Source organism: Artemia sp. Qi Xiang Cuo, chromosome 16 (assembly GCF_049724085.1).
Source record: "Artemia sp. Qi Xiang Cuo chromosome 16, ASM4972408v1, whole genome shotgun sequence".
Lineage (NCBI taxonomy): Eukaryota > Metazoa > Arthropoda > Branchiopoda > Anostraca > Artemiidae > Artemia > Artemia sp. Qi Xiang Cuo.
Genome location: NC_142809.1, coordinates 41,541,768 through 41,555,909, shown reverse-complemented (window position 1 = coordinate 41,555,909; position 14,142 = coordinate 41,541,768). Strand labels below are relative to the sequence as shown.

Below are 14,142 nucleotides of genomic sequence, written 5' to 3'. Positions count from 1 at the left end.
CGAAAAATAAATTGCCCCCCCCCCCCTACCAAAAAAAATTGTGAATTGACGCCACTGTAATAAACCCGGTAAAAATTCCTTCTTATTTCAATAATACAATCGGGATAAAGACCAATCAAACAAATAAACTGAACCGATAAAGTCTCTAAAATAACTGGAACAGGAATTTCAATATTCCGAAATAAGTGGTCTCCAGTCCCTCACAATTTATCATATGGCCACATGGACTTATTCGCAAGTAGAGTGCTATTTCAATGCTTCAAAAAAAAAAAAATTGGACTGTCCCTTCTCGTTGATTTTGAATTCATAGAAATCTTGTTTCCCACAATTTTGCTTCCTAATCTTTGGGTTTTAAGATTAGAATATAATTTTATATGCCTTTCAGTCGAAATCAGAAAATTGAAGTTGACAATGAACAGGCAAGAAAATCAGAAACTACGGCAAGAGGTTTTTGTCAAAACAGCTACGGACTGTAAGTAATCGATTATTTTACTAGGTTGAGCAGTTGTTGTTTTTCTTAATATTTTAATACATTAGTTTTCACAAAACTTCTTGACATTTTACGGCCCTAAAACAGAACAGATCTGAAACCTTCGAATGTGTGCTGAGACAAAATGAAAATTATGGTCCATTAAACAATTAGCAAAACTTTAATTTACCCTTTGCTATTAAATAAGGTTTTCAATAGTTTTTTTTTATTATCTGCTTTTTTCTCAAATTTGATTTTTTTACTACTATTAATAGTTAACTGGACTTTGTAAAATAATCTACTCTGTCTTTACCACGCTAATCTCATTTTCATATTTTAAAATGAAAATGAAAGAGACAAAATAAATAGTAGGGAAAATGTCTAAGTTCTAGGATGAAAAACACAAAAATAAGTTAAATATTGTGCACTTTCCTTGAAGGAGGCAAGTGTGGGATCACTAAATCTTAACCACCTGTACAACTTGGGGCAGTACCTGTTCCGTCACGCCACACCTCTTTGTACCATGCATAGCAAACTTTGCCCCTTGGAAGAAGGAGTATTTCAGAGGAATAAAGCTACACTTCTTCGGAAATAAACAAACCTGTACCACATAAGTTGCTATGAACTTAGGTTGAATCAATCCTAGTGGTTGCCCTCCTTTTCAAATTTTTGGCAGTGGCAATGCTGTTATAATTTGGCAACTGAGGTTCAACTTTATCTGTGTACAAAATTGTATTTTAAGGAATATACTTTGTGATGTTTTTTTTTATTGAACTAAATGTTGAAAATTGGTTGAAAACTATTAATAAATAAAAATATTGTGTTTGCCTATTGTTTAAGCAAGTTTTAATTATTTTATAAAAGAAAGTTAAAGTAATATCAGAGTTAAGACGCTGTGAACGGACAGTTTTAAAACTATGAATTCCGTTAGTCAAGCATACTGCGGTGTATAAATATAAGTAAGTAAGTAAGTAATTTATTGCCCGAAAATTCACATGGAATTAAAACGGAGTATTAAAAAGGAAAAAGAAAAGAAAGGTCACACTAGGGAACATCACTAAACATATTTATACAATATGTACATTAGCAAAACTACTGGCACAGGATGGCTAGCCACGGGTTCGCTCTTCGCTTAGCGTTTTTCAGAAAATTCATTGGTGACACGATTAACACAGACTGTTGGATCGGATACACCATAAATACGCATGTTATACGATTTACTCGTCCATGGTGGAGATCTCAGATGGAACTTCGCAAATCGAAAAAAACAGAACTCTTTCTTTTGCATACTGAGCGGACGACAGGTATTTCCAAAAAGGTGCTATATACAGTACATGTGGAATGGCAATGGCATTATACAGCGACGCAAGGTATATACGGCATAACCGCTGTCTGTTACCAAGAATTGACCCGTATGCAATCTGGATTTTTAATTCTACGTGGCATACAAGCAGCGTCCCGGTGGAGAGGAGGCTTCGGCCGATTGGTTAACCACGGTAAGTAATACTCTCAGATGGTTTCACAACTGAATCGCTCAAAGGGATTTCTTTTTCGCAGTGCTCCGCATTGAAAAACAAGACGGCCGATTTTGACACATTAAACGAAAAACCCACGTTATTGTATTCCCTTCAACACATCAAAATTCTTCAATAGTCGATCAGCGGTCCTGTTCAGATTAAGCAAGTCGTCAGCATACGTCATCAACGAAACATCAATCCCTTTTGAAACACAAGACGTAGCTACTTGGGCTTGCGCCGGCAGAACACTATTGTTGTACAAACTCGTAGACACAACCGAACCTTGCCCGACTCCTTTACGGACGGGTACAACAACGGATTCGGCCGGATTTGAGGGTATTTTGATTAACAAAATATTTTCTCTGAAAAAAATTCTAGAGAAAAAGTGGCAAAAATCTTCAGTAATGAAAAAATGCTAAACTCCTAAACAAACCGTATTTTCAAGAAACCATACATACGTTATGTTCTACTTTGGATCCTCTGAGATACCAACTGGGCTTTATAGATCCCTGCAAAAAGTGGGAATCCATATTTGGTAATAAGACTGATCAAATCAGATAGTAAGAGATTCCTAACGTGAAGAATCATCCGCAGCTTTTTCGAGCAGGATAACTGGACCCACTCGAGTACGCACTGATGACAGGTCTGTCCATTGGCAAAGTTTTAAACTGAAAGCAAGCTCAGTACATACTAAAAAGAAACTGATGCCATATGTTTTTTTTCTGTCCGTTTTTATTCATTTATTAGAAAACGGACCAATAATCATAAGTACATACAAAGAATTTGTTTTCGGGGGGGGGGCACTTTTTTCAGGGGGTAGGGCGAATTTGAAAAAGTGCAAAAAATGGATGAATTATACGGCAAATTGATAAATTAAAAGACTAATAAAAAAGAATCTGATATTTAGTGGGGCCAAGGGCCCGAATATTCCAACCCTCTGAATGTGTCTGCAAAAAGAGCAAATATGTTAAACCATCAGAATTATTTAATTTTTACAATATAATGCTACCTGTTTCAATAGATGCAATAACAAACTTACTTTAGAATCAATAGGAGACTTATCTTGTAGATGCTAAAGCAATAAGAGAAAAAAGGGATAAAATTTGAATTAATTATATCAACCAAACATATCCATTACTTTAAGAAAAAACAGCCTGTCTTGATGGTAGGCTGTTTGTATTTAAAGGAATAGTGGAATTCTTAAAATATATTTGATCAATCATCAAACACTTCGTGGCAACAAACTGTAAGTAAGTACATAAAAAGTAATTGTTTTTTTTAAGTTGTTTCCAAATTTGTAAAATTCGTTAAGTTTAATGTTACCCATCAGAGGCTACGAGCCTGAGAAAATTTACCTGATTTTTTCATAAAGAGAGGTCACATCCCCCAAGAGACAAAGGGATCTTAATAAAACAATACCATTTGACTGAACATATAAGAGAATCCTATAAGGATATCGAATAGACTTCAAGCTCTTATCATAGGCAGCGCAATCACGCTGCCTAAGTAAAGAACGATGTTGGCACAATCTTTATTTTTTTTCTTCCATACCAGGGCACTTCGTATCGAAGGAGTTGTCGTAGGAACGTCGAAAAGGGCTCATTCAATTGGAAATTGGATGGCTAGTGCCCTTTTTAATTGTCGAAAGTGATTGGAAGGCAACAAACACCCCTTGCACGCCCACCATTTCCCCAAACACGTCCAATCAAAATTTTGAGATAGCCATTTTGTTCAGCGTAGTTGATTTCTAAATAGAAATTATGTTTTTGAGGAGGAAACTCCCCCAAAACCCTCAGGGCAAGGGTTTTAAATTATGCCCTAGGGGCATATAAGAACGATGTTGGCACAATGTATTATTTTTTTTTCTTTAGACCAGGGCACTTCGTATTGAAGAAGTTGTCATAGAAACTTCAAAAAGGGCTCATTCAATTAGAAATTGGAGTGGCTAGTGCTCTTTTTAATAGTCGAAAGTGTTTGGAAGGCAACAAACACCCCTTCCACACCCACCATTTCCCCAAACATATCCAATCAAAATTTTGAGATAGCCATTTTGTTCAGCGTAGTTGATTTCCAGATAGAAATTATGTTTTTGAGGAAGACACTCCCCCACAGCCATCAGGGCAAGGATTGTAAGTTATGCCCTGGGGGCATATAAGGTTTTTATAGAAAGTGTTGTCGTAGGAGCTTCAAAAAAGGCTCATTCAAATGGAAATTCAAATGGCAAGTGCCCGTTTTGATAGTCGAAAGTGATTGGAGGGCCCAAACGAACAGAAATTAATACAATAAATAACCGAGTCAAACTCAAAACGAGCAGAAATTAACATGAGTTGGGCTCAAAACCCTTATGCCTTCCCAAGGCCAGAATATAATTTGCACTTTACTGAAAAAAATACAAATGAATGCGTATTGTCAGTTTAATATACATATACTGATATTTAGTAATCAAAATGTTAATATTATTTGATTTATTAAAGTTATAAAAGTAAAAACATTTATATTTTTTCAGTAAAGTGCAAATTATGTTCTGGCCTTGGGAAGGTATAGGGATTTTGAGCCCTACTCATGCTAAAGTCTGCTCGTTTTGAATTTGAGTCGGTTATTTATTGTAATTTCTGTTCGTTTTGGGTTTCATTTATTTACCGATGCTGATTTGTGGTAGTTTCACGCTTGGTAAATTTTTTTATTTTATTTTTGCTATTTTATTATCTTGTTTTATGGAAAAAGTTTTTTTGAATTAATCTACAAAACGTGGAATTTTCTCTGAAGCATTACTACGGGTGGGTGTTTATTCATTTTTTTTTTTTTTTTGCTTGTTTGTTTTTTTTTTCTACAGGGACGATTGTATAAAGCCAATGGTTCTAGAAGAGTAGTAAAGGGCTCATTCAAAAAGATATAAAATTCCTAGTGTCCTTTTTAAGTAAAAAAAAAAAATTGAACCACGGGGAAATGGCGTTTTCTACCATTTTGTCGTATTCAACTACAATTATGCCCCATGATCCTTTAAATATATATAGAAAGAGGTAGGGGAGAGGGAGGGGATAGGGGAGGGTAGGAATTAATGCATCATTTTCCCTTCATTTACACTAAGCCTGAATAAGGGTTTCACCGGGTGACACTCCTCTTCTTATTACGGAAAAATATTTCTGAAATTTATTGTGAAGCTGCGGTAAAGTAAACTGACATACTTCATAATTATTCCTTAAAATCAAACAGATTGATGCGTAAATGCGCATTAGCTGTTACGAAGGACCAATCTACAATTGTTGATATAGACAATACAATAATAAGAAATAGGGGATTTATGGGGCGGGTGGCCCGCATTGTAGTTCGGTTAGGAATGGCATGACCTGAAAACGATCAGTAATTTAACAAAAAATAAATTTTTCAGCTGAGAGTATAAGGAGCAATATCTAAAATTAAAACCAACAGAAACTATTCGATGAACGAAGGGAGATTCCCCCTTTTAAACCCCTTGTTCTCTACGCTAGAATTTGGCATTTGTCCCAATTGGTAAAGAACGACTGATGATACACAAGGGCTGTTGAATCCGATTAAAAAGCTTTTTTTTGAAGCACTAAAAAACCTTAGCTTAACGAGCAAGGGGTTGGGAAGGCGGCAGCCTCCGCCATATTTGATGTAATTTCTTTTCAATTTAAGTTTTAATGTTGCTCTTTAGGCCATTTTCACCAGAAAATGAACTTGTTTTTTTTTATTTAATCTTCAATTAAGATTTAAGAAAAAATACAAGTTCGCAAAAATCTTTAATTAGGTTTAGATTAAATAGATCTTATCGATGGAATGCATACAATGCCTTTTACTGAATTATCCTGCTTTGTCCTTAAAATAATTTTAACAAATACTAATATTTCATTTCAATTTATTCTTAGGTTTTGCTTGTTTTTCCAATTCTGGCAAGCCACTAGAAGAAGATCTAGTAGCTTGAAATCCTTCGACTTCATGGAAAATGATGAAAAAATGACAGCAGAAAGCAGGATGGATAAGGTTGGACAGTTATTATTCTTATAAATAAGCTTTTAAACCAAAGTGCGTAGACAGGACAGATGAAAATGGATAATCATAGAGAGAGAAAATAAAATTGAAACGAGGAAAATTTTGAGCCAAAGAAATGGCAATAATGAAAGTAAAAGCAGATATTTTGGTAAAAAGCTCCAGAAAGCCACCTTAAGTATTAATAGTACTTAAAGTAATAATTATTGTTTTTATTATATTATTTGTAACTTATTTTGGAGAGCTTGTCTTTAATTATTATTATTCGCATTGAAAACAGCTTGGCTGAATTCTTTGCTGATCTATATTCCATTTCTTTTGTCGTTTCCATTTAGGTGGAAATATTTGTCGAATGGATTTTACTTTCTTTCTCTGTGATTTTTCGTTTTTAGTCAATTTTTTTTTTCGTTTCGTTCTTTAAAGATCCGCACACTATGTTAAAGCAAAGATGTTAAAAGTAAAGTCCACCATCTAATAGTGTTCAGGGTAAATCTGCATACCGAGGTATAGGAAGGATAATTACCTTCCAAGAAGTTAAAACATTGGTAGACTCCAGGATGAGACTTTGAGAGGAGCTTTTCAGAAACAGTAGGGTATTAAGTTAAAGTCTAAAAGTTGACAATATAGATGAAGGATGGGATGGTCTTAGGAAAATAGTTTGTGAAGTAGCAAAGGGTGTCAGAGGGAGCAAAATTAGAAATGTGGCTATAAATACTGGTGAAAATGCTTTATGTCTACCATTGGAGATGAGGGGCTTGTACAAGAAGTATTTGAGCGATAGATCATCTGGAAATATGAGGGATGTTGGGAAAGTATGCAAAGAATTAATTGATTAAGAAAGTGCTAAGCAAAGAAGGTGGATAGAATTGCTGAAAATCTGAAAGATGCAGCAAGACGGTATAAGAGTAAAATATTGTGTTAGCATGTTAAAAGTTGAGAGCGGATTGTCAATCTGGAATTGTCCCAATTAAAGCTAGGAACGCGGCCGCAGTTAGTGATAAGGAAAGAGTTAAAGAGAGATGGGCAGAACATTTTCAGAATGTGGTAAACCATGGTAAAATTGCAGGAAACAATATAAAACAAATAGAAAAAGGCAGTGACACTTTGGAAGTGAAGGATGATTTGTTTTGTGAGGAAGAATTAGAGACTGCACTAATAACATTGGAAAATAATAAAGGCCTCAGGTACTGATAGTGTGGTAAAGGATTTTTTTTTGCATACAATGTTTATGCAGATAGAGATAAATTACTAATGATTATTAATATGGTTTTTAAAAAAAGAAAGTACCAAGTGATTTTGCAAAAACTTTAAAAACTTTAGGACAGGTGATAAGAGTGAATGTGGTAAATGTAGGGGCATTGGCTTGGTTTCTATAGGAAGCAAATTACTTAGTGTGATAATCCTTTTTAGACTTTGAGATGCTGTAGATAAAGTTTTAAGGGACAAATATTGTGGTTTTAGAAATGGGAGAGGTTGTGTTGACCAAATTTTACTCTTAGATCAATAAATTGAGTCTGAGAACTGCCTGAGTCATCAGCCTCATTAGTTGTCAGTTCTATGAATTATGAGCAAGCATTTGATTCAGCCGATAGAAGAGCTTTAACGAAGGTCTTATCCTTGCATGGTAAACCAGATAAATAAATCAAAGTGATGAGTGCTATGTACGAGAATAACATTGCTGTGGTTAAGGTAGGAAATAAAGTTAGTAGATAGCTTTGTATTGAATCAGGAGTTAAGCTGGGCTGTTTTTCATTCCCACTTATATGGACTATTTTGATGGACTTGGTACTAAGGAGCACGACAAAGGCTATGGGAGAGCATGAAATCAAATGGGACTGTAAAACTCTCCTAGACTTAGATTATGCGGACTTAGAGCTAGACTTGGAATTACAAAATATTAGCAAAATGAACGATTTTTTCTGCAAATTTTGAGTGTCTAGGCCGCAAACTTAGGTTTGAAAGTTACTCTTAAAAAAAAACAAGTCGCTTAGACTGGGATGAAGTAAAGGTGAAGAGGTGATGTAAAGCAGCGAGAAGATCGATCAAGTGGATAGCTTTGTTTACCTAGGTAGTATTATTAGTAAAGATGGTAACTGCAGAGATATTTTTAAAATAGAATATCAAATGCCTAAGGTGTTTTTTTACAGTTAAAAAAAGTTTGAAATAACAGGAAGATAAATTTGCGAACCAAGATTAGAATACTAGAAGCTACAATGATGCCAGTGATCAAGCTTTGTTCAGAAAAGTGGGCGGTCAAAAAGACGGAAGAGGATTTGTTAGATCTTTTCCAGGGTGAATTACCTACGGAATTTTTTGGGCACACTACTGATTGGTCGTATCTAAAACAGTACATTGCACAAAAAATGTGGTTCTATCCCCCTTTCAAGGGCTATAACAAGAAAAAGGTGGAAATAGCTATGACATGCTGTGGATGAAGGATGACAGATTACCAAAGATCGTGCTTTTCGACCATTCACGTGGGCCAAACGAAAAGTGGGTCATCCTCAAATTGAGTGGCAAGAGATGGTAAGGAAAGATTTAATAGAACTTCTTGGGAGGATGTAAAGAGGGAGGCTTTACATCCTGCGAGCGAACACTACGATGGTTCGGACACCTACTTCGAATGCCTCCACACATACCTGCGAAAACGATCCATGACTTCGACCCTGTCAAAGCCGGTTGGAAGCAACCTCGCGGCCGACCGAAGAAACGATGGTCTGACAGCTTGTCGGAGTTCCTAACGATGGCAAATATCAGGTTGAGCGATGTGCGAACGCTTGCCATGGATCGAAGTGGATGGAGGAGGCAGACGTCACTCTCTACGCCGAGCAGCGCCCGGCAGGAGACATAAGTCAAAGTAAGTCTTGGGAGGATGTAAAGAGGGAGGCTTTGAATAGATTGGGATGGAGGAGGAGGATACACAGCTGTAAGAAGCTCAGCCTGCTTGGTGTTGCAGTGATTTGTTAGTAGTGGTAGTAGCAGCGCCGTCACGTATGGGGGGGAGGAGGGGGCTCCCTCCTCCAATGTTTTTGGTCACTCGGTAAAAAATATAATTCAGTAAAATTCTTTGTTTGGCTCAATAAAGACCACGAAAATACTTACACGTCATCCACAGAAATTTCGAACTTGGTCGGTAAACGCAACATTTTTACCGACTCCTGTCGTGATTTTATAGATGGTGCCACAACTTTATATTTGGTTAAATAAAGAGCATTAAAATAGTGACATGATATGTACCAAAATCTGAATCTCGGTTGGTAAATGCAGCGGTTTTACCGACTCGTGCGGTGATTTTACGTGTTGTATTCGAGAGGGACATTATGCTAATTATTAACAAAAAACAGTCGGTAAAAATGACCATCTAGTCGGTAAATGTCTTGCTCCCCCTCTCCCCCCTTAAACATTTTGCCTAGAAACGACACTGGGTATTAGTAGCAGTAGACGACAAATATCAGTAAAATAAATATCTAACGTTTCATTTCCTTTGATAAAACTGTTGCTGTTATTTTGTTAACATTAATGTTGTCTTTTTATCTTTTTTTCCAGTTCTATTCTTTTATTCTTATTCTTTTAGGTGTATTTAATTTTCGTTAAATGAAGTAGAAGAATTTCACTAAAAAAAATGTTTACATGCTGTTCATGAAAGTAATTCTTTATAGACTATTTTTTTTTATTCCGAAAGAGTTTTTTCAAAGAAAATTGAAAAGCCATATTAAAATTTAAGACGAGAATAGATGAAGCTCTATACTAGTCAAAACTTAAAACAACCAGAAATTACTATCAAAGAATAAACGGAACACAAAACCAACAGACCTTAAAATAAATAATTGCACCAAACATAAAAATATCAGACACTGACATAAGCAAACAAATAAATTCTCGAAGAAGTAAAAATTAAAATGAATACTCAATTCAAACTTAAAACGAACAAAAAATACTACAAACAGGAGGTTGGCTACTTGCCATCTCCTAACCGCAAGGCTTTAAAAGTATTTTACGTAATTTGGGTTTTATCAAAAACTGTATATCTATGGAAGAGTGTGCTTTAATGTTTCAAAACAATGAAGAAAAAATTCACTATAATAATAAAGATGACTGAAAAGAGCTATACATTTTGTTTTCAGTAAAGCTCAAATTACACAAAAGACTTTATAAGGTATAAGGTTAGGGGGGAGGGAGAGCAGTAGTCAAATTCATGTTAGTTGTAATTTATTTTCCTCTCATGTCTGACTTGAGTATTCATTTTGATTTTCTCTCAGTTTAGGATTTTTTAGTTCATCTATATCAGTATAGCTGTTAATCTTTATGATATATGTGATTGTTTATTTTAACTTCTGTTAATTTTTGGTTCCGTTTTTTGTTTGGTAGTAATTTCTGGTCGCTTTAAGTTTTTATTAACTCAAAACTTTATATCTGCTCGTCTTAACTTTGAATATCGCAGTTTACTTTTATTTGAAATAAACTTTTTTTCCCGATTTCTTAAAAATTAATTTCTGCTTGTTATTAATTTCTTATTGCCAAAGCTTTATTATTGGTTAAAATTATGAAGACGTTTCCAGTTTTGCGGGTTTTCAGGTTATCTATTAAAATATTATATTCTAATTTATGTTCTTAAGTTCTGAACGTTGTCTGATGTGAAAGCTCCGCTTTGTTTCAAATTTTCCACAAAAAAAAAAATCCGAGTATTCCGTTCAGTGCGTTTTTGGGGTTTAAGATTTTTATTGTTCTGCTAACTTGGCATAAGAATACAAGAATTGAAAAAAAACTTAACTGCTCAGAATATAAGAAAAACTGGCCCTGCTACATGAGGAACTGCCTGGTTCTATTCAAAGTCTTACGCATTTCATAGTCTTATCCAATGTTTTGGTTCTAGTTTATTGTTTTTGCTTTATTTTCGTCTCTTTTTTCTTTGTATTTCTTTACTTTTTACTGTTGATAATTATGAGTTAAACATAAATTAGCTAATTAATATTTATGACAGGCATACTCATCTCTATTTATTTCTGAGTCTTTAAACTCTGTTCTTTGTGACTTTGGTGTGAGCGTTTGCTTGGTGCGATGTGAAAAAGATGTCATTCTGATAACATGGATACGCACAATATCTTCTGATGGACTTCAACATCCCTCTCAATACTTCTTGAACGTTCTAACTTAATATCCTAGATGTTTTCAGATACTTCACATATGTCCTTTTGAAAAACAGGAGGCACGTAGTGTCTTTTGATGTATGTCAAAATCTCCCCCAACACTCCCTAGCGATTGTGACTTAATTATCCTTACCGTTTCTTAGATATTGCATATACCATTTTGATAGCCTGGATGCACATGGTGTAGTTTGGCTTACTTTCATATCCCCCTTATTCCCTGAAAGTTTGAAATTAAATACCCGTTGGTGTTCCTAAGATCGATACAGATATGCCCAAATACGCTCTCTTAACCAACTGGACGTATCTAGTGTCTTTTGAATTAGTGCAAAGCTCTCTCAACATTCTCTGAAAGTTCTGCAGAAAAACCATTCAGAGCACCTGAATGAGCATAGAGTCTCCTGATTTGGTTCAACATCACCCTAAGAATTCCCTGAAATTTTCAACATAATACCCTTAGGAATTCCTGAGATATTGCAGATAAAACATTTTAAAAACCAGGATGCTTTTAAACTCTTTTGATTTAGATCAACAGTAATAGCAGTAGTAGTTGTAGTAGTAGCAATGGAAGCAGTAGTAGCGGTCACGGTCGGAGTCGCAATCGGGTAGTAGTTGTCGTAAGCAGTCAAGTTTGCAATTAAACGCAGCAGCAGTCACATGTAGTCGCAGTAACAGTCGCAAGTAGTCACTGTCGCAGTCAGAAGCAGTTACAGTTGTAGTCGTAAGTGGTTACAGTTGCAGCCATAAGAATCTGCGGTCAAATTAGTCGCAGTCACCCTTGTAAGTACCAATAAGCGCGGTGGTTAGTAGTCTCTGTCGCAGGTAGATGCAGTTGCAAGTAGTCGCAGCCGCAAATTTTCGAAGTCGCAAGTAATCGTAGTTACTTTCGCAAGTACTTACAGTTGTAATTATTAGTAGTCTCTATAAGTCAAAGTCGTAGTCTGAGTTTTAGTTTAAGGCAGATGCCGTCACAAGTAGTCGTAGATAAAAATTGTCGTAGATACAGGGTTAGCAGTAGAAGTAGCCCTGTAAGTTTCAAGTTAATACCCTTAGGCGTTTCTAAGATACCGCAAATACGCCCTCTTGATAAGCTGGATGCAAGTAGAGTCTTTTGAATTATTCCAGGACCCTCTTCAACGGTCCCTGAAGTTTTACCTTGATAATCCTAGCCTTTTGGGACACAAACCATCCCACCTTTTCCAATAATGAATCCTGTATGTAAATATTAGGCGAATTGCAGGGAGGCTATGGTGGTTCATGTCATCCCCGAGGCATAGTCATTGGGAGCTTTTGTATATTTTGACGAAATGGCTATCTCAGAATTTTTCTGAGCGTTAAATACAGGCATCTTTAAAGGGCGACGGGGGTTGCTTGCCCTCCAATCACTTTTCAACATCCTCCTCAACACACCCTGAAAGCTTCAATTAAATACCCTTAGCTGTTCCTGAGATACTACTGATACACCCTTTTGACAATCAGGATGCACACAGTGTATGTTACTTTGATTTATTTTTTCACCATCTCCCTCAACATTTTCTGAAAGTTTCACCTTAATAATTTAGCCTTTTTGGAAACCCAGGATCAAACATTCCGCCCTTTCGAAGTGACCAACCCTACATGTAAAAAACAATGGGCAATTTTCGGTGCCCCAGGGACTTTGGGGAGTCATGTCATCCCTGGAGGCATAGTTAATGGATCTTTAGATGACTTTGAACAAAATGGCTATTTCAGAATTTTGATGAGATTCCTTTGCGAGGAAGGCACCCAAAAAAGGACGTTGGAGCGGCTCTGGTTGCCCTTTGATCATTTTTGAAACTTAAAGAAGGCACAAGATTTATTAATTTCTAACCATAGCCTCGGAAGTTTCAACGACCACCCCTTCCATACGAAATGACTCTAAAAAAACAGTTATAGATAATGCATTGAAACCTTATGACTCTTTACCATAGGCAATGCTAGAGTTTTGCCTCTGATTAGGCTTTCAAATATATTTTTTTTCAAATTTTCCAGATTATCTGCCTTTCGGTCGGTTAATATAAATATTTCATCCTAAACTCTGATTTACTAACAATTATGATTTCATAGACTATTCATAAATCAATCCAACTTTGGGGATAATTTTATGAAGTGATCGAAGCTTGGTTTCAAAATAACATCTTTTACTTAATTTATGATTATCCAGCTTAGTTTTCGCTGATCTAAAGTTAGTTTTTAGCTAATATTTAAATGTTGGTTGACGTTGATTATCACTTTAATAAGAATATGATTTAGTAAAAATGATTAGCACCCCCCTCCCCCTCTAAAAATAACAGCTTGCCTCAAACTTATGACAAATATCAAGCTAAATGGTACTTCGTTTATTTTTAAGCAACTTGCCATATATTTGATAAACTAAAAGTAAAATAAACCAAAAGCACTGACAATTTTCAGTTTAAAATAACAGTGTTAAGTGGAGATTATTATTATTTGATATTGATTTTTTAATCATGAGCGTTTTTGCAATGGAAAATTTCTGGTTTAAGCACAAAACAAAAACACCTATTTAAATATAGACCAGCCGTTCAGAAGTAAAACTGACCAGTTTTACTTTTTTAGATTGTAGGGTCAAAGCACGGAGAAACAGAGGGACTATTTGTAAAAAAATATAACGATCTATAAGAATTTCATTATTTTCCCTTACCTAAAATGTCACACAGGAGACCCAGTCAGGTGAAATTTAACATTTTGTCCTGTATAGTGGCTTAAGTTGACACAGGTAATCAGATTTTATAAAAGGCAGGTCTTTTTGCCCCTTCAAAAACTTAGAAAAAATAAGGTAAAATGCACCTGGTTATCAAAAATAGCTCAAAAATGTAAATCAATGAAAGCTAAGCTTACTTTTTACAATGGGGTTTCTTTTATCTCTTTTGTCGAAAAGCGGTGTCAATAAAAAAAAATTGAAGAGGTAATATGTATTTTTAAGAGTCTAGGGATAAATTCGTCTGTTTGAAAAATTTTCAAGAAA

General features: G+C 35.4%; 1 protein-coding gene across 1 annotated transcript in view; it reads left to right on the top strand.

Moving 5' to 3' along the window:
• spz6 (Spaetzle domain-containing protein 6) overlaps positions 1 to 14,142 on the top strand; it is a 72,657-nt gene that overhangs the window by 29,641 nt on the left and 28,874 nt on the right. Inside the window, exons 5-6 of the mRNA XM_089102395.1 lie at positions 386 to 472; positions 5,874 to 5,988. Coding sequence (XP_088958521.1) covers positions 386 to 472; positions 5,874 to 5,988 — 202 coding nt within the window. The remainder of the gene's footprint in view (positions 1 to 385; positions 473 to 5,873; positions 5,989 to 14,142) is intronic.